At 50.9% G+C, this 20,479-nt stretch overlaps 1 protein-coding gene across 1 annotated transcript in view; it reads left to right on the top strand.

Moving 5' to 3' along the window:
- The first annotated feature begins 554 nt into the window (after positions 1-554).
- alox12 (arachidonate 12-lipoxygenase) overlaps positions 555-20,479 on the top strand; it is a 26,512-nt gene continuing 6,587 nt past the window's right edge. The window contains exons 1-8 of the mRNA XM_078427636.1: positions 555-720; positions 5,042-5,123; positions 6,298-6,420; positions 7,269-7,375; positions 9,981-10,150; positions 12,566-12,709; positions 15,422-15,625; positions 18,065-18,151. Of these exons, the coding sequence (XP_078283762.1) occupies positions 627-720; positions 5,042-5,123; positions 6,298-6,420; positions 7,269-7,375; positions 9,981-10,150; positions 12,566-12,709; positions 15,422-15,625; positions 18,065-18,151 (1,011 nt within the window). The 5' untranslated portion in view covers positions 555-626. The remainder of the gene's footprint in view (positions 721-5,041; positions 5,124-6,297; positions 6,421-7,268; positions 7,376-9,980; positions 10,151-12,565; positions 12,710-15,421; positions 15,626-18,064; positions 18,152-20,479) is intronic.

The following is a 20,479-nucleotide window of genomic DNA, read 5'->3' as shown; positions in this document are numbered from 1 at the left end:
CTGTTGTCTATTGTCTATTGTCTGTTGTCTATTATCTATTGTCTGTTGTCTATTGCCTGTTGCCTATTGTCTATTGTCTGTTGAGAACGTACAAACTCCGTACGGACAGAGCCCGTGGTTGGGATCGAACCCGAGTCTACACTAGTCCGACCTGTAAAAATTGTCCCTTAGCGCGTGTGTGTGCGTGCGCGTGTGTGCGTGCGTGCGTGCGTTTGTGCGTGTGTGCGTGCGTGCGTGTGTGTCTGTGTGTGCGTGCGTGTGTGTGTGTGTGTGTGTGTGTGCGTGCGTGCGTGCGTGTGTGCGTGCGCGCGCGTGCGTGCGTGAGGGTATGTGTGTGCGTGCGAGTGCGTGTGCGTGTGCGTGCGTGCGTGTGTGTATGTGCGTGTGTGTGATAGTGTTAGTGCGCGGGGATCGCCGGTCGGCGCGGACTCGGTGGGGGCGAGAGGGGGCCTGTTTCCAACAAAAGCGGGTGCTAAGACCGGAATGACAAACTCTGATGTTTGCACGCTCTGCCGCGGCAGGTCCAGGAGTACGACGTGGAGAGCGAGACGGACCTGGGGGAGATATGGTGGGTTCAGCTGGACAAGGAGCGCGGCCTGCTGGAGGACAACTGGTTCTGCCGCTACATGAAGGTGGACACCCCCTCCGGGTCGAGCCTCGTCTTCCCCTGCTACCGCTGGCTGTGCCAAAACCAAACCGTCTGTGTCCGACAAGGCCCAGGTGAGGCTGGCTGGCGTGTGGGGAGAGAGAGGGTGGTGGGACGGGCGTGGAGTTTCGTTTCGCATGTATTAATCTCCCACGTGTATTAATGACTCTCCTTTTATTCAAAGGAACGCAGTGTCATTCATGCATGGTCAAAACACAATTATAGGAGCAGGGAGGTTCTGCTGCAGTTGTACAGGGCCTTGGTGAGACCGCACCTGGAGTATTGCGTACAGTTTTGGTCTCCTAATCTGAGGAAAGACATTCCAGCCTTAGAGGGAGTACAGAGAAGGTTCACCAGATTGATATAAGAAAATAACTGCAGATGCCGGTACAAATCGATTTATTCACAAAATGCTGGAGTAACTCAGCAGGTCAGGCAGCATCTCGGGAGAGAAGGAATGGGTGACGTTTCGGGTCGAGACCCTTCTTCAGATTGATTCCTGGGATGGCAGGACTTTCATATGAAGAAAGACTGGATAGATTCGGCTTGTACTCGCTGGAATTTAGAAGACTGAGGGGGGGGGGATCTTATTGAAACATATAAAATTCTTAAGGGGTTGGACAGGCTAGATGCGGGAAGATTGTTCCCGATGTTGGGGAAGTCCAGAACCAGGGGTCACAGCTTAAGGATAAGGGGGAAGTCTTTTAGGACCGAGATGAGAACGTTTCTTTTTCACACAGGGAGTGGTGAGTCTGTGGAATTCTCTGCCACAGAAGGTAGTCGAGGCCAGTTCATTGGCTATATTTAAGAGGGAGTTAGATGTGGCCCTTGTGGCTAAAGGGATCAGGGGGTATGGAGAGAAGGCAGGTACAGGCTACTGAGTTGGATGATCAGCCATGATCATATTGAATGGCGGTGCATACAGGCTCGAAGGGCCGAATGGCCTACTCCTGCACCTATTTTCTATGTTTCTATGTTTCTAAAACACAATTACATTTACTGAGGAATGTGGATCGATGTATTGATGACAGATTGTCTAACTATGTGTAAGAAAATAACAGCAGATGGTGGTACAAATCGAAGGTATTTATTTCACAAAATGCTGGAGTAACTCAGCGGGTCAGGCAGCATCTCAGGAGAGAAGGAATGGGTGACGTTTCGGGTCGAGACTCTTCTTCAGTCTGATGTCAAGTCAAGTCCATTTTATTTGCGTAGCACATTCATAAAAACAACCCACGTTGACCAAAGTGCTGTACATCAGTTCAGGCACTAAGAAACGAACATACAATGGCACTCAAACATACATAACAGCACATACATAAACAGTTCACAGCGCCCCCCTCAGAGGGCCTCAAACGCTAGGGAGTAGAGATAGGTTTTGAGCCTGGACTTAAAGGAGTGGATGGAGGGGGCAGTTCTGATGGGGAGAGGGATGCTGTTCCACAGTCTCGGAGCTGCAACCGCAAAAGCGCGGTCACCCCTGAGCTTAAGCCTAGACCGCGGGATAGTGAGTAGCCCCAAGTCGGCCGACCTGAGGGACCTGGAGATAGAGAGGGGGGTTAGAAGAGTTTTGATATGGGGGGGCAAGCCCGTTTAGGGCTTTGTATGTGAACAGGAGGAGCTTCAAGTTGATTCTGTACCGTACTGGGAGCCAGTGGAGAGAGGCCAGAATCGGGGTGATGTGGTCCCTTTTACGGGTACCCTTCAGGAGTCTCGCTGCGGCGTTTTGGACCAATTGCGGGCGGGACAGTGACGATTGGCTGATCCCAGTGTATAGGTTTAGTTTAGTTCAGTAACACAGCATGGAAACATGTCTCATGCATTGCGTAGGTTCACCAGGTTAATCCCCGGGATGGCGGGACTGCCGTACGTTGAAAGACTGGACCGGCTGGGCTTGTGTACGCTGGGGTTTGAAAGGAAACTAACTGCAGATGCTGGTACAAATCGAAGGTATCACAAAATGCTGGAGTAACTCAGCGGGGTCAGGCAGCATCTAGGAGAGAGGGGTATGGGTGACGTTTCGGGTCAGTCTGAAGAAGGGTCTCGACCCGAAACGTCACCCATTCCCTCCCTCCTGAGATGCTGCCTGACCCGCTGAGTTACTCCAGCAATTTGTGATACCTAGAATTTAGAAGGATGAGAGGGGATCTTATCGAAACATATAAGATTATTAAGGGGTTGGACACGTTAGAGGCAGGAAACATGTTCCCAATGTCGGGGGAGTCCAGAACAAGGGGCCACACACAGTTTAAGAATAAGGGGTCGGCCATTTAGAACGGAGATGGGGAAAAACTTTCTCAGTCGGAGAGTTGTGAATCTGTGGAATTCTCTGCCTCAGAAGGCAGTGGAGGCCGATTCTCTGAATGCTTTCAAGAGAGAGTTAGATAGAGCTCTTAAAGATAGCGGAGTCAGGGGGTATGGGGAGAAGGCAGGAACGGGGTACTGATTGAGAATGATCAGCCACGATCACATTGAATGGCGGCGCGTACAGGCTCGAAGGGCCGAATGGCCTCCTCCTGCACCTATTGTCTGTTGTCTATTGTCTAATTTCCCTCCTGTGGTACATTAAGTTCTATCGTATCGTTTCGTATCTCTGGAGAGAAGGAACGGGTGACATTTCGGGTCAAGACCCTTCGGGTCCACACCGCCCAGCGATCCCCGCACACTAACACCATCCTACACCCACTAGGGACAATTTTTACATTAATACACCAAAGCCAATTAACCTACAAAACCTGCACGTCTTTGGAGTGTGGGAGGAAACCGAAGATCTCGGAGAAAACCCACGCAGGTCACGGGGAGAACGTACAAACTCCGTACAGGCAGCGCCCGTGGTCGGGATCGAACCCGGGTCTCCGGCGCTGCATTCGCTGTAAGGCGGCAACTCTACCGCCGCGCCACCGTGACCGCCCCGTGACCTGCGTGGGTTTTCTCCGAGATCTTCGGTTCCCCACCGCGCTCCAAAGACGTGCGGGTTTGTAGGTTAATCGGCTTGGTGTAAATGTAAAAATGTCCCTCTGGAAAAACCGCTGGTGGGCCTGGGTTAAGGCCCCTTTGAATGTGCAGAGAATCGTGGACGCAGACCGAACCGTCACGCACGCACGCACAAACTAACCTCCCTTCCACCGGCTCCATCTACACCATCTACAACGGGACCCCACCACTGGCCACATCTTCCCATCCCCTCCCCTTTCTGCGTTCCGCAGAGACCGTTCCCTCCGTAACTCCCTGGTCCACTCGTCCCTTCCCACCCAAACCACCCCATCCCCGGGCACTTTCCCCTGCAACCGCACGAGATGCAACACCTGTCCCTTTACCTCCCCCCTCAACTCCATCCAAGGACCCAAACAGTCTTTCCAGGTGAGACAGAGGTTCACCTGCACCTCCTCCAACCTCATCTATTGCATCCGCTGCTCCAGATGTCAACTTCTTTACATCGGCGAAACCAAACGCAGGCTCGGCGATCGTTTCGCTCAACACCTTCGCTCGGTCCGCCTTAACCAACCTGATCTCCCGGTGGCTCAGCACTTCAACTCCCCCTCCCACTCCCAGTCTGACCTTTCTGTCATGGGCCTCCTCCAGTGCCATAGTGAGGCCCACCGGAAATTGGAGGAACAGCACCTCATATTTCGCCTGGGCAGCTTGCAGCCCAGCGGTGTGAACATTGACTTCTCCAACTTTAGATAGTTCCTCTGTCCCTCTCTTCCCCTCCCCCTTCCCAGTTCTCCCTCTATCTTCCCGTCTCCACCTATATCCTTCCTTTGTCCCGCCCCCCCCGACATCAGTCTGAAGAAGGGTCTCGACCCGAAACGTCACCCATTCCTTCTCTCCCGAGATGCTGCCTGACCCGCTGAGTTACTCCAGCATTTTGTGAATAAATACCTTCGATTTGTACCGGCATCTGCAGTTATTTTCATACACCTCACGCTGCCCGGGCAAGGCCAGCGGCAGAATCAAGGACCAGTCTCACCCACCCCGGCCACTCCCTCTACTCCCCTCTCCCATCGGGGCAAGAGGTACAGAAGTGTGGAAACACACACCTCCAGATTCAGGGACAGTTTTTTCCCGGCTGTTATCAGGCAACTGAACCATCCTACCACAACCAGAGAGCAGTGCTGAACTACTATCTACCTCATTGGAGACCCTCGGACTATCCTTGATCGGACTTTGCTGGCTTTACCTTGCACTGAACGTTATTCCCTTATCGTGTATCTGTAGACTGTGGACGGCTCGATTGTAATCCTGTGTCGTCTTTCCGCTGACTGGTTAGCGCGCAACACAAAAGCTTTTCACTGTACCTCGGTACACGGGACAATAAACTGGAACTGAAAACTCAACCTGAAAACTGATAAACCGGTGAGGTTTATTGTGTAAACCGTGTTTTATTTCCCGCAGCCAAGCGGCCCTTTGACGACACCCTGCCCGCCTTTCAGTCTCATCGTCAGAAGGAGTTGCAGGAGAGGCAGCAGCTGTACAGGTAAGCTTGCTGTCTGCGCGGAGTTTGCACGTGAAAATAGACACACACACACAGCACTGGAGTAACTCGGCGGGACGGGCGGACGGCCTCTCTGGACTAAAAGCAACGGGCGACGTTTCGGGTCGAGACCCTTCTTCGAGCCTCGAGCCGAAACGTCGAGCTGGATAGAGCTCTTAAGGATAGCGGAGTCAGGGGGTACGGGGAGAAGGCAGGAACGGGGTACTGATTGAGAATGATCAGCCATGATCATATTGAATGGCGGTGCGTACAGGCTCGAAGGGCCGAATGGACTCCTCCTGCACCTATTGTCTATTGTCACCCGTTCTTTCTCTCCAGCGATGCTGCCCGTCCCGCTGAGTTACTCTGGCGTTTTGTGTCTGTGTTGCGTCGGAAGACTGCCAGCGTGCGTGCGTGCATTAATGCGTGCGTGCGTGAGTGAGTGTGTGTGTGCGTGCGTGCGTGCGTGTGTGCATGTGTGCGTGCTTCGGTTTGTGCGTGCGTCCGTGGGTGCGTGCGTGCGTGCATGTGCGTGCGTGCATGTGCGTGTGTCTGTGCTTGCGTGCGTGCCTGCGTGTATGTGTGCGTGCATGTGCGTGTGTGCGTGCGTGTGTACGTGTGCTTGCGTGCGTGCGTGAGTGTATGCGTGCGTGCGTGTGTGCGTGCGTGCGTGTGTGCGTGCGGGCGTGCATGGGTGCGTGCGTGCGTCCGTCGGTTCATGTGTGCGTGCGTGCATGCGTGCATGTGCGTCGATTCGTGCGTGCGTCCGTGGGTGCGTGTGTGCGTGCGTGCGTGGGTTCATGCATGCATCCGTGGGTGCGTGTGTGCGTGCGTGTATGTATGTGTGCGTGCGTGCGTGCGTGCGTGCGTGCGTGTGCATGTGTTGGTTCGTGCGTGCGTCCGTGGGTGCGTGCGTGCATCTGTGCGTGCGTGCATGTGTGCGTGCGTGCATGTGTGCGTGCGTGCATGTGCGTGTGTGTGTGCTTGCGTGCGTGCCTGCCTGTATGTGCGCATGCGTGTCCATATGTGCTTGCGTGCATGTGTGCGTGCATGCATGCATGTGTGCGCGCGTGCATGCGTGCGTGTGTGCGTGCATGCGTGTGTGCGTGAGTGCGTGTGCGTGCGTGTGCGTGCGTGCGTGTGCGTACCCAGTGCCAGCCCGCTTTGCGTTCTGCAGGTGGAAGGTGTGGAAACATGGCGTCAGCAAGTGTATCGACGCTGAGACGCAGGACGACCTGCATCCCGACGTCAAGTTCGACAACGACAAACTCTCCGACTTCGAGAACTCCCTGCACTTGGCGTGAGTAAACGTCCCCCGCGGCAGAATGAGGCCGTTCGGCCCGTTCGGACTTTGCTGGCCCTTTACCCGGCACTAAACATCACGATCGACACAAAATGCCGGAGTAACTCAACGGGACGGGGCGGCATCTCTGGAGCGAAGGGACGGGTGACATTTCGGGCCGAGACCCTTCTTCAGAAACGTCACCCGTTCCTTCTCTCCAGAGATGCTGCCCGTCCCACTGAGTTACTCCAGCACTTTGTGTCTAGCTTCGATTTAAACCAGCATCGGCAGTTCTTTCCCACACAGTCACTTATTGTGTATCTGTGCACTGTACGTGGCCCCATTGTAATCATGTGTTCATGAGGTCACAAGTGATAGGAGCAGAATTAGGCCATTCGGCCCATCAAGTCCACTCCGCCATTCAATCATGGCTGATCTATCTCTCCCTCCCAACCCCATTCTCCTGCCTTCTCCCCACAACCCCTGACACCCGCACTGATCAACAATCTATCAATCTCTGCCTTAAAAATATCCACTGACTTGTGGCAACGAATCCCACAGATTCACCACCCTCTGACTGAAGAAATTCCTCCTCATCTCCTTCCTAAAGGAGCGTCCTTTAATTCTGAGGCTGTGCCCTCTGGTCCTAGACTCTCCCACTAGTGGAAACATCCTCTCCACATCCACTCTATCCAGTCTAGGACCAGAGGGCACAGCCTCAGAATTAAAGGACGTTCCTTTAGGAAGGAGATGAGGAGGAAGGCCTTTTTTGTCGCGTGCGGCCCAGTCAGCGGAAAGACAACGCACGATTGTCAACTCATTGCATGACTCCCTGCTTCTTCACTAACACCATCTCCCCGCCTCAGTTTAGGTGAACTCTTCCTGAAGAAGTTCGTGAACATGTTCGGAAACTCCTGGGACAGTCTGGAGAGTTTCCAGAAGATCTTCTGGAGAGTGAAGAGCCAGATAGGAAGTAAGACATTTGGCGATCGATTCCCACCAATGTCCGGGAGATCGAGGAATCCCACCAACTTGCACCAAGTCCACACGGTCGGGAGTTTAGAGACATACAGAGCGGAAACCAGCCCTTCGGCCCACCGAGTCCGTGCCGACCAGCGATCCCTGCACACTAACTCTACCCTACACTCGGGTTGCCAACTGTCCTGTGTTAGCCAGAACCTCCCGTATTTTGGACTGAATTGGTTTGTCCCGTATTAGGCCCGGGGGGGGTGCTATAGGCCCGGATGCTGTAGGCCCGGACAGTGTAGGCCCGGACACTGTAGGCCCGGACAGTGTAGGCCTGAACACTGTAAGCCCGGACACTGTAGGCCCGAACACTGTAGGCCCGAACACTGTAGGCCCGGACGCTGTAGGCTCGGACGCTGTAGGCCCGGACACTGTTGGCCCGGACAGTGTAGGCCCAGACACTATAGGCTTGAATGCATTCAGAGAATTGGCCTCCACTGCCTTCTGAGGCAGAGAATTCCACCGATTCAATAGACAATAGACAATAGGTGCAGGAGGAGGCCATTCAGCCCTTCGAGCCAGCACCGCCATTCAATGCGATCATGGCTGATCACTCTCAATCAGTACCCCGTTCCTGCCTTCTCCCCATACCCCCTCACTCCGCTATCCTTAAGAGCTCTATCCAGCTCTCTCTTGAAAGCATCCAACGAACTGGCCTCCACTGCCTTCTCAGGCAGAGAATTCCACACCTTCACCACTCTCTGACTGAAAAAGTTCTTCCTCATCTCCGTTCTAAATGGCCCACCCCTTATTCTTAAACTGTGTCCCCTTGTTCTGGACTCCCCCAACATTGGGAACATGTTTCCTGCCTCTAATGTGTCCAATCCCCTAATTATCTTATATGTTTCAATAAGATCCCCCCTCATCCTTCTAAATTCCAGTGTATACAAGCCTAATTGCTCCAGCCTTTCAACATACGACAGTCCCGCCATTCCGGGAATTAACCTAGTGAACCTATGCTGCACGCCCTCAATAGCAAGAATATCCTTCCTCAAATTTGGAGACCAAAACTGCACACAGTACTCCAGGTGCGGTCTCACCAGGGCCCGGTAAACTGTAGAAGGACCTCTTTGCTCCTATACTCAACTCCTCTTGTTATGAAGGCCAACATTCCATTGGCTTTCTTCACTGCCTGCTGTACCTGCATGCTTCCTTTCATTGACTGATGCACTAGGACACCCAGATCTCGTTGAACATCCCCTCTTCCTAACTTGACACCATTCAGATAATAATCTGCCTTTCTATTCTTACTTCCAAAGTGAATAACCTCACACTTATCTACATTAAATTGCATCTGCCATGTATCCGCCCACTCACACAACCTGTCCAAGTCACCCTGCAGCCTTATTGCATCTTCCTCACAATTCACACTACCCCCCGGCTTAGTATCATCTGCAAATTTGCTAATGGTACTTTTAATCCCTTCATCTAAGTCATTAATGTATATCGTAAATAGCTGGGGTCCCAGCACCGAACCTTGCGGTACCCCACTGGTCACTGCCTGCCATTCCGAAAGGGACCCATTTATCCCCACTCTTTGCTTTCTGTCTGTCAACCAATTTTCTATCCATGTCAGTACCCTACCCCCAATACCATGTGCCCTAATTTTGCCCACTAATCTCCTATGTGGGACCTTGTCGAAGGCTTTCTGAAAGTCGAGGTACACCACATCCACTGACTCTCCCCTGTCAATTTTCCTAGTTACATCCTCAAAAAATTCCAGTAGATTTGTCAAGCATGATTTTCCCTTCGTAAATCCATGCTGACTCGGAATGATCCTGTTACTGGATTCACAACTCTCTGACTGAAAACGTTTTTCCCTCATCTCTGTTCTAAATGGCCGACCCCTTATTCTTAAACTGTGTGGCCCCTTGTTCTGGACTCCCCCAACATTGGGAACATGTTTCCTGCCTCTAACGTGTCCGACCCCTTAATAACCTTATACGTTTCGATAAGATCTCCTCAGAAGGCAGTGGAGGCCAATTCTCTGGATGCATTCGAGAGAGAGCTGGATAGAGCTCTTAAAGATAGCGGAGTCAGGGGGTATGGGGAGAGGGCAGGAACGGGGTACTGATTGAGAATGATCAGCCGTGATCACATTGAATGGCGGTGCTGGCTCGAAGGGCCGAATGGCCTCCTCCTGCACCTATTGTCTGTTGTCACCAAAGAGGTAGATAGTAGTTCAGGACTGCTCTGTCGTCAATGTTTATCCACTCTATTGTCCTCAGGGTCCTGACTCGAAAGGTCTTCTATGCATCTCTCCCCCCCCCCCCCACCCCTCTTACCTTGAGTCCCAGGTGTGTGCTGGGGCCTGTACTCACTGGAGTTTAGAAGGATGAGGGGGGACCTCATTGAAACTCACCGAACAGTGAGCGGCCTGGATAGAGTGGATGTGGGGAGGATGTTTCCACTGGTGGGAGAGTCTAGGACCAGAGGGCACAGCCTCAGAATTAAAGGGCGTTTTGTCTATTGTCTATTGTCTACCTTCCTGTGCTCTCCACGTCTCCACGTTCAAAGGCCGTCTCTCATGCTTGCTCTCCCGTGTCTTCCAGTCTATGTGGTGAATCACTGGAAGGAGGATTGGTTCTTTGGCTACCAGTTCAAAAACGGTTGCAACCCCTGCCTGATCGAGGGGTGCCGGGAGATACCGAAGAACTTCCCCGTGACGGGGGCCATGGTGGGCGAGTTTCTCGGCGGATCCACCCTGGGCCAGGAAATGAAGGTGCGCCCGTTACCGTTAACGCGAACTGAGTGGCGCCGGAGACCCGGGTTCCATCCCGACCACGGGCGCTGCCCGTACGGAGTTTGTACGTTCTCCCTTTCACTCGGAGACTGGTACTCATGAGCTGCCAGACGAAGTACTTAACAGGGTTTATAAACCACTAGGCCAGGTACATGGATAGAAAAGGTGACACGTATTGATCACCTGGTTCTTTTTCCTGACCAGGGTCGTAGAATCATACGGCGCGGAAACAGGCCATTCGGCCCGAATCATCAATGCCGACCAACATGCCTAAGAAAATCCCATTTGCCCGCGTTTTGCCCATATCCTTCTGCAGTTGTACAGGGCCCTAGTGAGACCGCACCTGGAGTACTGTGTGCAGTTGTGGTCTCCTAATCTGAGGAAAGACATTCTTGCCATAGAGGGAGTACAGAGAAGGTTCACCAGATTGATTCCTGGGATGGCAGGACTTTCATATGAAGAAAGACTGGATAGACTCGGCTTGTACTCGCTGGAATTTAGAAGATTGAGGGGGGATCTTATAGAAACTTACAAAATTCTTAAGGGGTCGGACGGGCTAGATGCAGGAAGATTGTTCCCGATGTTGGGGAAGTCCAGAACAAGGGGTCACAGTTTAAGGATAAGGGGGAAGTCTTTTAGGACCGAGATGAGAAAACATTTCTTCACACAGAGAGTGGTGAATCTGTGGAATTCTCTGCCACAGAAGGTAGTTGAGGCCAGTTCATTGGCTATATTTAAGAGGGAGTTAGATGTGGCCCTTGTGGCTAAAGGGATCAGGGGGTATGGAGAGAAGGCAGGTACGGGATACTGAGTTGGATGATCAGCCATGATCATATTGAATGGCGGTGCAGGCTCGAAGGGCCGAATGGCATACTCCTGCACCTTTTTCTATGTTTCTAAATCATCAATGCCGACCAACATGCCGAAGAAAATCCCATTTGCCCGCGTTTTGCCCTTATCCTTCGAAAGATTTCCTATCCATGTACATGTCCAGTTGTTTTTTGAATGTTGTCATTTGCCAACCTGAATGACGTCCGCCAGCAGTTCGTTCCATGTATCCAGTCCCTGTGCATTCGCGCTATCTAATCCCCTCGTGACGTTATATATTACAACAACGGGCAGTCACGGTGGCGCAGCGGTAGAGTTGCCGCCTTACAGCGAATGCAGCGCCGGAGACCCGGGTTCCATCCCGACTACGGGCGCCGTCTGTACGGAGTTTGTACGCTCCCCCCAGTGACCCGCGCGGGTTTTCTCCGAGATCTTCGGTTTCCTCCCGCACTCCAAAGACGTGCAGGTTTGTAGGTTAATTGGCTTGATGCCCTGGTGTGTGTGTGTAGGATAGTGTTAGTGTGCGGGGATCGCTGGTCGGCGCGGACCCGGTGGGCCGAAGGGCCTGTTTCCGCGCTGTGTCGCTAAACTAAACTAAACAAAACCAGATTCTCTTCTTCAAAGAGTGGTAGAGCAGACTTCTTATAGTTTGCTTATTATAGTTTGCTTTTTATATTCTGAACTTGTTCTTTTCACTTTTTTATGGTGTTTACAAAGTGTCACATAGAAACATAGAAAAATAGGTGCAAGAGGAGGCCATTCGGCCCTTTGAGCCAGCACCGCCATTCTATATGATCATGGCTGATCATCCGAAATCAGTACCCCGTTCCTGCTTTCTCCCCCCACATCCCTTGATTCCGTTAGCCTCAAGAGCTAAATCTAACTCTTTCTCTTGAAAACATCCAGTGAATCGGCCTCCACTGCCCTCTGTGGCAGAGAATTCCACAGATTCACAACTCTCTGACTGAAAAAGTTTTTCCTCATCTCAGTTCTAAATGGCCTACCCCTTATTCTTAAATTGTGTGGCCCCTGGTTCTGGAATCCCCCAACATTGGGAACATGTTTCCTGCCTCTAACGTGTCCAATCCCTTAATAATCTTGTACGTTGCGATAAGATCCCCCCTCATCCTTCTAAATTCCGGTGTATACAAGCCTAGTCGCTCCAGTCTTTCAACGTACGACAGTCCCAGGAATTCCAGGAATTAACCTGGTAAACCTACGCTGCACGCCCTCAATAGCAAGAATATCCTTCCTCAAATTTGGAGACCAAAACTGCACACAGTACTCCAGGTGCGGTCTCACTAGGGCCCTGTACAACTGCAGAAGGACCTATACTCAACTCCTCTTGTTATGAAGGCCAGCATTCCATTGGCTTTCTTCACTGCAGATCTCGGAGAAAACCCACGCGGGTCTCGGGGAGAACGTGCAAACTCCGCGCAGACAGCGCCCGCGGTCGGGATGGAACCCGGGTCTCCGGCGCTGCGTGCGCTGTGTAGGCGGCGGTTCTACCGCGGCCGCCCAGCTCTGGCTCCCCAATGACGCTCAGTGTGTGGTCCTGTTGTGCAGAAGGGAAACATCTACCTGGTGGACTACCGGATCTTGGATGGAGCCGTGGGCAACGTGATCAATGGGCAGCAGCAGTATGTGGTGGCCCCCATGTGCCTGCTTTTCCAGGACCCTCAGAACCGACTGATACCCATCGCCATCCAGGTAAGACCCCGCAAGGAAGGCCGGGGAACGGGGATCGCCGGTCGGCGCGGACGCTAGGGGCCGCGTGGCCTGTTCCACCGCAAGTTAGAATTGGACCATTTGCCCCACCGAGTCTACGCCGCCATTCAACCAAAGAGTGGGGATAAATGGGTCCCTTTCAGAATGGCAGGCAGTGACTAGTGGGGTACCGCAAGGCTCGGTGCTGGGACCGCAGCTATTTACAATGTACCTTAATGGCTTGGATGAAGGGATTAAAAGTAACATTAGCAAATTTGCAGACGATACAAAGCTGGGTGGCAGTGTGAACGGTGAGGAAGTTGTTATGAGGTTGCAGGGTGACTTGGACAGGTTGTGTGAGTGGGCGGATGCATGGCAGATGCAGTTTAATGTGGATAAGTGTGAGGTTATCCACTTTGGTGGTAAGAATAGGTAGGCAGAGTATTATCTGAATGGTGTCAAGTTAGGAACAGGGGACGTACAACGAGATCTGGGTGTCCTAGTGCATCAGTCACTGAAAGGAAGCATGCAGGTACAGCAGGCAGCGAAGAAAGCCAATGGAATATTGGCCTTCATAACAAGAGGAGTTGAGTACAGGAGCAAAGAGGTCCTTCTGCAGTTGTACAGGGCCCTAGTGAGACCGCACCTGGAGTACTGTGTGCAGTTTTGGTCTCCAAATTTGAGGAAGGATATTCTTGCTATTGAGGGCGTGCAGCATAGGTTTATTAGGTTAATTCCCGGAATGGCGGGACTGTCATATGTAGAAAGACTGGAGCGACTAGGCTTGTATACACTGGAATTTAGAAGGATGAGAGGGGATCTTATCAAAACATATAAGATTATTAAGGGGTTGGACATGTTAGAGGCAGGAAACATGTTCCCAATGTTGGGGGAGTCCAGAACAAGGGGCCTCAGTTTAAGAATAAGGGGTCGGCCATTTAGAACGGAGATGAGGAAAAACTTTTTCAGTCAGAGAGTTGTGAATCTGTGGATCCTGATGGCAGGGGTGAAATGTGTACACGCACACACACACGCGCACACACACACGCGCACACACACACGCGCACACACACACGCGCACACACACACGCACACCAACCCACGCACACACTAACCCACGCACACTAACTCACGCGCACACACATACACGCACACTAACCCACGCATACTAACTCACGCACACACACACACACACGCGCACACACACGCACACCAACCCACGCACACTAACTCACGCACATACACGCACACTAACCCACGCACACTAACTCACGCACATACACGCACACTAACCCACGCACACTAACTCACGCACACACACACACACACGCGCACACACACGCACACTAACCCACGCACATTAACCCACACACACTAACTCACGCACACACACACACACGCGCACACATACGCACACTAACCCACGCACATTAACCCACGCACACTAACTCACGCACACACACATACACACACACTAACCCACGCATACTAACTCACGCACACACGCACGCGCACACACACGCACACTAACCCACGCGCACACACATACACGCACACTAACCCACGCACACTAACCCACCCCCACGCACGCACGCGCACACACATACACGCACACTAACCCACTCACACGCACATACACGCACACTACCCCACGCACACTAACCCACGCACACACACATACACGCACACTAACCCACGCAGACTAACCCACGCATGCACACACACATACACACACACACACGCACGCACACTAACCCACGCATACACACACACACATACATGCACACTAACCCACGCACACACACATACACGCACACTAACCCACGCACGCACACACACATACACGCACACACACACATACACGCACACTAACCCACGCATACGCACACACACATACACGCACACTAACCCACGCACACACTAACCCACGCACACACTAACCCACGCACACTAACCCACGCACACTAACTCACACACACGTGCGCGCACACACTAACACACGTACACTAACCCACGCACACACACATACACGCACACACACATACACGCACACTAACCCACGCACACACACATACACGCACACTAACCCACGCACACTAACCCACGCACACGCACGCACGCGCACACACGCACACACACAACGCACACACACTAACCCACTCACACGCACATACACGCACACTACCCCACGAACACTAACCCACGCACACGCACGCACACACTCACACACACACACACTAACACACGTACACACTCATGCAGATGCACACGCACACACACTAACCCACGCACACTAACCCACGCACACACACATACAGGCACACTAACCCACGCACACACTAACCCACGCACACTAACCCACGCACACTAACACACACACACGCGCGCACGCACACACTAACACACGTACACTAACCCACGCACACTAACACACACACACGTGCGCGCGCACACACTAACACACGTACACTAACCCATGCATTCTAACCCACGCACACCAACCCACGCACACTAACCCACGCACACACACATACACGCACACTAACCCACGCACACTAACTCACGCACACACACATACACGCACACTAACCCACGCACACTAACTCACGCGCGCACACACACACACACACTCACACGCACACACACTAACACACGTGTGTGTGGCCGGGATGTGTCTCTTAAACAAGCCGTCTCTTTGTCCCTTCCTCCCCACAGATAGGACAGGTGCCGGGACCTGACAACCCCATCTTCCTGCCCTCGGACGTGGACAACCTGTGGCTGCTGGCTAAGATCTGGGTGCGCAGCTCGGACTTCCAGCTGCACCAGGTGGGCTTCCACCTGTGTGCCACCCACATGCTGGGCGAGGTGTTCTGTGTTGCCACGCTGCGCCAACTGCCCGCGGTACACCCCGTCTTCAAGGTGAGTGGCCCACACACACGCACACACACGCACCCACTAGCTAACGCACACGCACACACAAACACACACACGCACGCACCTATAAGCTTACACACACACACACACCCATACACACACACACACTAACATACACACGCGCGCACACACACGCACTAACCCGTGCGCACACAAACACACGCAAACACGCACCTATAAGCACACGCACACACCCGTACAAACACACGCACACTAACATACACACGCGCGCACACACACACATAACACACGCTCGCACGCACACATGCACACACACTAAAACGCACACACTAACATCTACCCGCACACACACTGGCACATGCACACACACGCACTAACACGTACGCACACTAGCACACGCACATGCACACACACGCACCTATAAGCACACACACACCCGTACACACACACTAACACACACACGCACACACTAGCACATGCACACGCACACACATGCACTAACACGTGCACACACAAACACACATGCACGCACCTATAAGCACACACACACACACTAACATACACATGCGCGCACTCACGCACTAACACGTGCACACACAAACATACATGCACGCACCTATAAGCACACACACACACACCCGTCCACACACACACTAACATAACACACGCACGGACACACACACACACCCTAACCACGCACGTACTAATGCACACACACACACACACACACACACACACACACACACGCACCTAGAAGCACACACACGCGCACACCTAGACGCACACACGTTCACGCGCACGCACACACGGATAGACACATGCACACACACACACACACACACACACACACAGATGATCACATGCACACACACATTCACACTCACACACACAATCTTTAGCACACTTACTTTCACACACACACAAACCCTTGCTCACTTGCTCACACACACACACACAATCTCTCGCACACTTTCTCTTCCGCTCTCACACACACCTTCTTAGACACACCTTCTCAGACACACTTTCACACACACACACTCTCACACACACACACACAATCTCTTGCTCAAGCTCAACTCTAAACTCAACTCCAAACTCAACTCCAAACTCAATAAACTCAACTCAAAACTCAACTCAAAACTCAACTCAAAATTCAACACTAAACTCAACACTAAACTCAACTCTAAACTCAACACTAAATTCAACTCTAAACTCAACACTAAACTCAATAAACTCAACTCTAATCTCAACTCAAAACTCAACTCTAAACTCAACTCTAAACTCAACTCAAAACTCAACTCTAAACTCAACACTAAATTCAACTCTAAACTCAACACTAAACTCAATAAACTCAACTCTAATCTCAACTCAAATCTCAACTCTAAACTCAACTCTAAACTCAACTTTAAACTCAACTCTAAATTCAACTCTAAACTCAACTCTAAATTCAACTCTAAACTCAACTCTAAACTCAACACTAAACTCAACTCTAAACTCAACACTAAATTCAACTCTAAACTCAACACTAAACTCAATAAACTCAACTCTAATCTCAACTCAAAACTCAACTCTAAACAACTCTAAACTCAACTCTAAACTCAACTCAAAACTCAACTCTAAACTCAACTCTAAACAACTCTAAACTCAACTAAACTCAACTCTAAACTCAACTCTAAACTCAACTCTAAACTCAACTCTAAACTCAACTCTAAACTCAACTCAAAACTCAACTCAAAATTCAACTCAAAACTCAACTCAAAACTCAATTCAAAACTCAACTCAAAACTCAACTCAAAATTCAACTCAAAATTCAACTCTAAACTCAACTCTAAACTCAACTCAAAACTCAAATCTAAACTCAACTCTAAACTCAACTCAAAATTCAACTCTAAACTCAACTCTAAACTCAACTCTAAACTCAACTCTAAATTCAACTCTAAACTCAACTCAAAATTCAACTCAAAACTCAACTCAAAACTCAATTCAAAACTCAACTCAAAACTCAACTCGAAGCTCAACTCAAAACTCAACTTAAAACTCAACTCAAAACTCAACTTAAAACTCAACTCTAAATTCAACTCTAAACTCAACTCAAAATTCAACTCAAAACTCAACTCAAAACTCAATTCAAAACTCAACTCAAAACTCAACTCGAAGCTCAACTCAAAACTCAACTTAAAACTCAACTCAAAACTCAACTTAAAACTCAACTCTAAACTCAACTCTAAACTCAACTCAAAGCTCAACTCAAAGCTCAACTCAAAACTCAACTCTAAACTCAATTCAAAACTCAACTCAAAACTCAACTCTAAACTCAACTCAAAGCTCAACTCAAAGCTCAACTCAAAACTCAACTCTAAACTCAACTCTAAACTAAACTAATCTAAACTGAACTAAACTAATGTAAACTGCAGTCCCAATCTTGACCTGGGCAGGCCGATGACTCTAACAATCTCTCCTCAGCTCCTGACTCCTCACACGAGATATACGCTGGAGATTAACACACGGGCAAGGAACGATCTTCTGGGCGAGCATGGAGTCATTGCCAGAGTAAGTTAACCCTTTCTTGTCTCAATCTCTCAAACCCTTGAAAGTTATTCCACAAGGGTATTCGAGAAGCCATCACCGGAGTCATAGCGTGGAAACAGGTCCTTAGGCCCAACTTGTCCACACCAACATATTTACAGAGAGATAGATATGTAGAACAAATGAATGAAAGATATGAATTGAATATCTCAACATCACCGTCTATGTCTCTCGTTTCCCTCTCACCTGACACTCAGTCCGAAGAAGGGTCTCGACCCCAAACGTCACCCGTTCCTTCTCTCCTGAGATGCTGCCTGTCCCGCTGAGTTACTCCAGCTGTTCGTGTCTACGGTTTAAACCAGCATCTGCAGTTCCTTCTGACACACAGGGTTTGGAGGGATACGGGGCCAAAATTGGGCAGGTGGGACAAGTGTAGAGGGGGCACGTTGGTTGGCATGGTGGGCCAAAGGGCCTGTTTCCACACTGTCGGACTTTACAACTCTCCAGACCACATTTGAGGGGATCTTGGTTTGTCCACATCGCCTGTCAACAGTAGACTTGCGAATTCAAGAACCGCCAAGATCCCATCAAAGCGTGGAAGCTGGCCCTTCGGCCCAACTTGCCGACCATGCTGACTAGCAGGCAGTGAAGAAAGCCAATGACATGTTGCGAGAGGACTTGAGTTTAGGAGCAAGGAGGTCCTACTGCAGTTGTACAGGGGCCCTGGTGAGACCGCACCTGGAGTATTGTGTGCAGTTTTGGTCACCTAATTTGAGGAAGGACATTCTTGCTATTGAGGCAGTGCAGCGTAGGTTCACCAGGTTAATCCCCGGGATGGCGGGAACTGACATACGATGAAAGAATGGGTCGACTGGGCTTGTATTCACTGGAATTTAGAAGGATGAGAGTGGATCTTATAGAAACATACAAAATTCTTAAAGGATTGGACAGGCTAGATGCAGGAAAAAATATTCCCGATGTCGGGGGAGTTCAGAACCAGGGGTCACAGTTTAAGAATAAGGGGTAGACCATTTAGGATTGAGATGAGGAAAAACGTCTTCACCCAGAGAGTTGTGAATCTGTGGAATTCTACATAGAAACATAAACAGTAGGTGCAGGAGGAGGCCATTCGGCCCTTCGAGCCAGCACCGCCATTCACTGTGATCATGGCTGATCATCCACAATCAGTAACCCGTGCCTGCCTTCTCCCCATATCCCTTGATTCCACCAGCCCCCAGAGCTCTATCTAACTCTCTTTTAAATTCATCCAGTGAATCGGCCTCCACTGCCGTCTGTGGCAGAGAATTCCACAAATTCACAACTCTCTGGGTGAAAAAGTTTTTCCTCGTCTCAGTTCTAAATGGCCTCCCCCTTATTCTTAAACTGTGTGACCCCCTGGTTCTGGACTCCCCCAACATTGGGAACATGTTTCCTGCATCTAGCCTGTCCAATCCCTTAATCATTTTATATGTTTCTATAAGATCCCCTCCCATCCTTCTAAATTCCAGTGAATACAAGCCCAGTCGACCCATTCTTCCATCGTATGTCGGTCCCGCCATCCCGGGGATTAACCTGGTGAACCTACGCTGCACTCCCTCAATAGCAAGAATATCCTTCCTCAAATTTGGAGACCAAAAGTGCACACAGTACTCCAGGTGCGGTCTCACTAGGGCCCTGTACAACTGCAGAAGGACCTCTTTGCTCCTATACTCAACTCCTCTTGTTGTGAAGGCCAACATTCCATTGGCTTTCTTCACTGCCTGCTGTACCTGCATGCTTCCTTTCAGTGACTGATGCACTAGGACACCCAGATCTCGTTGTACGTCCCCTTTTCCTAACTTAATAGCAAGAATGTCCTTCCTCGCAATTACAAACCCAGTCGCTCCATTCTATCTTCTGCCACAGAAGGCAGCGGAGGCCAATTCACTGGATGTTTTCATGAGAGAGATTTCGATTTAGCTCTTAGGGCTATCGGAATCAAGGGATGTGGGGAGAAGGCAGGAACGGGGCACTGATTGTGGATGATCAGCCATGATCATATTGAATGGCGGCGCTGGCTCGAAGGGCCGAATGGCCTCCCCCTGCACCTATTTTCTATGTCCATCCACAACCTCCCTCTGCCAGTGTTGAGAGTAGGACCTGTGTCGCCCTCCCCTGTTCTGCCGCAGTACTGCAGCTGAGGCCACTTGGCGGTACGTACACACAATTTGTTGGCATTATGAGACCAATGGTATTACAGTCCCCATACTAAGACACCCCTTCGACCCCCCCCCTCCCCCCCCCCCCACCACAGCCTTGCTCTTCCTCCTCTCTCTCTCTCTCTCTCTCTCTCTCTCTCTCTCTCTCTCTCTC

Source organism: Rhinoraja longicauda, chromosome 34, assembly GCF_053455715.1.
Source record: "Rhinoraja longicauda isolate Sanriku21f chromosome 34, sRhiLon1.1, whole genome shotgun sequence".
NCBI classification, from domain to species: domain Eukaryota; kingdom Metazoa; phylum Chordata; class Chondrichthyes; order Rajiformes; family Arhynchobatidae; genus Rhinoraja; species Rhinoraja longicauda.
This window is presented reverse-complemented; position numbering and strand designations above follow the sequence as displayed.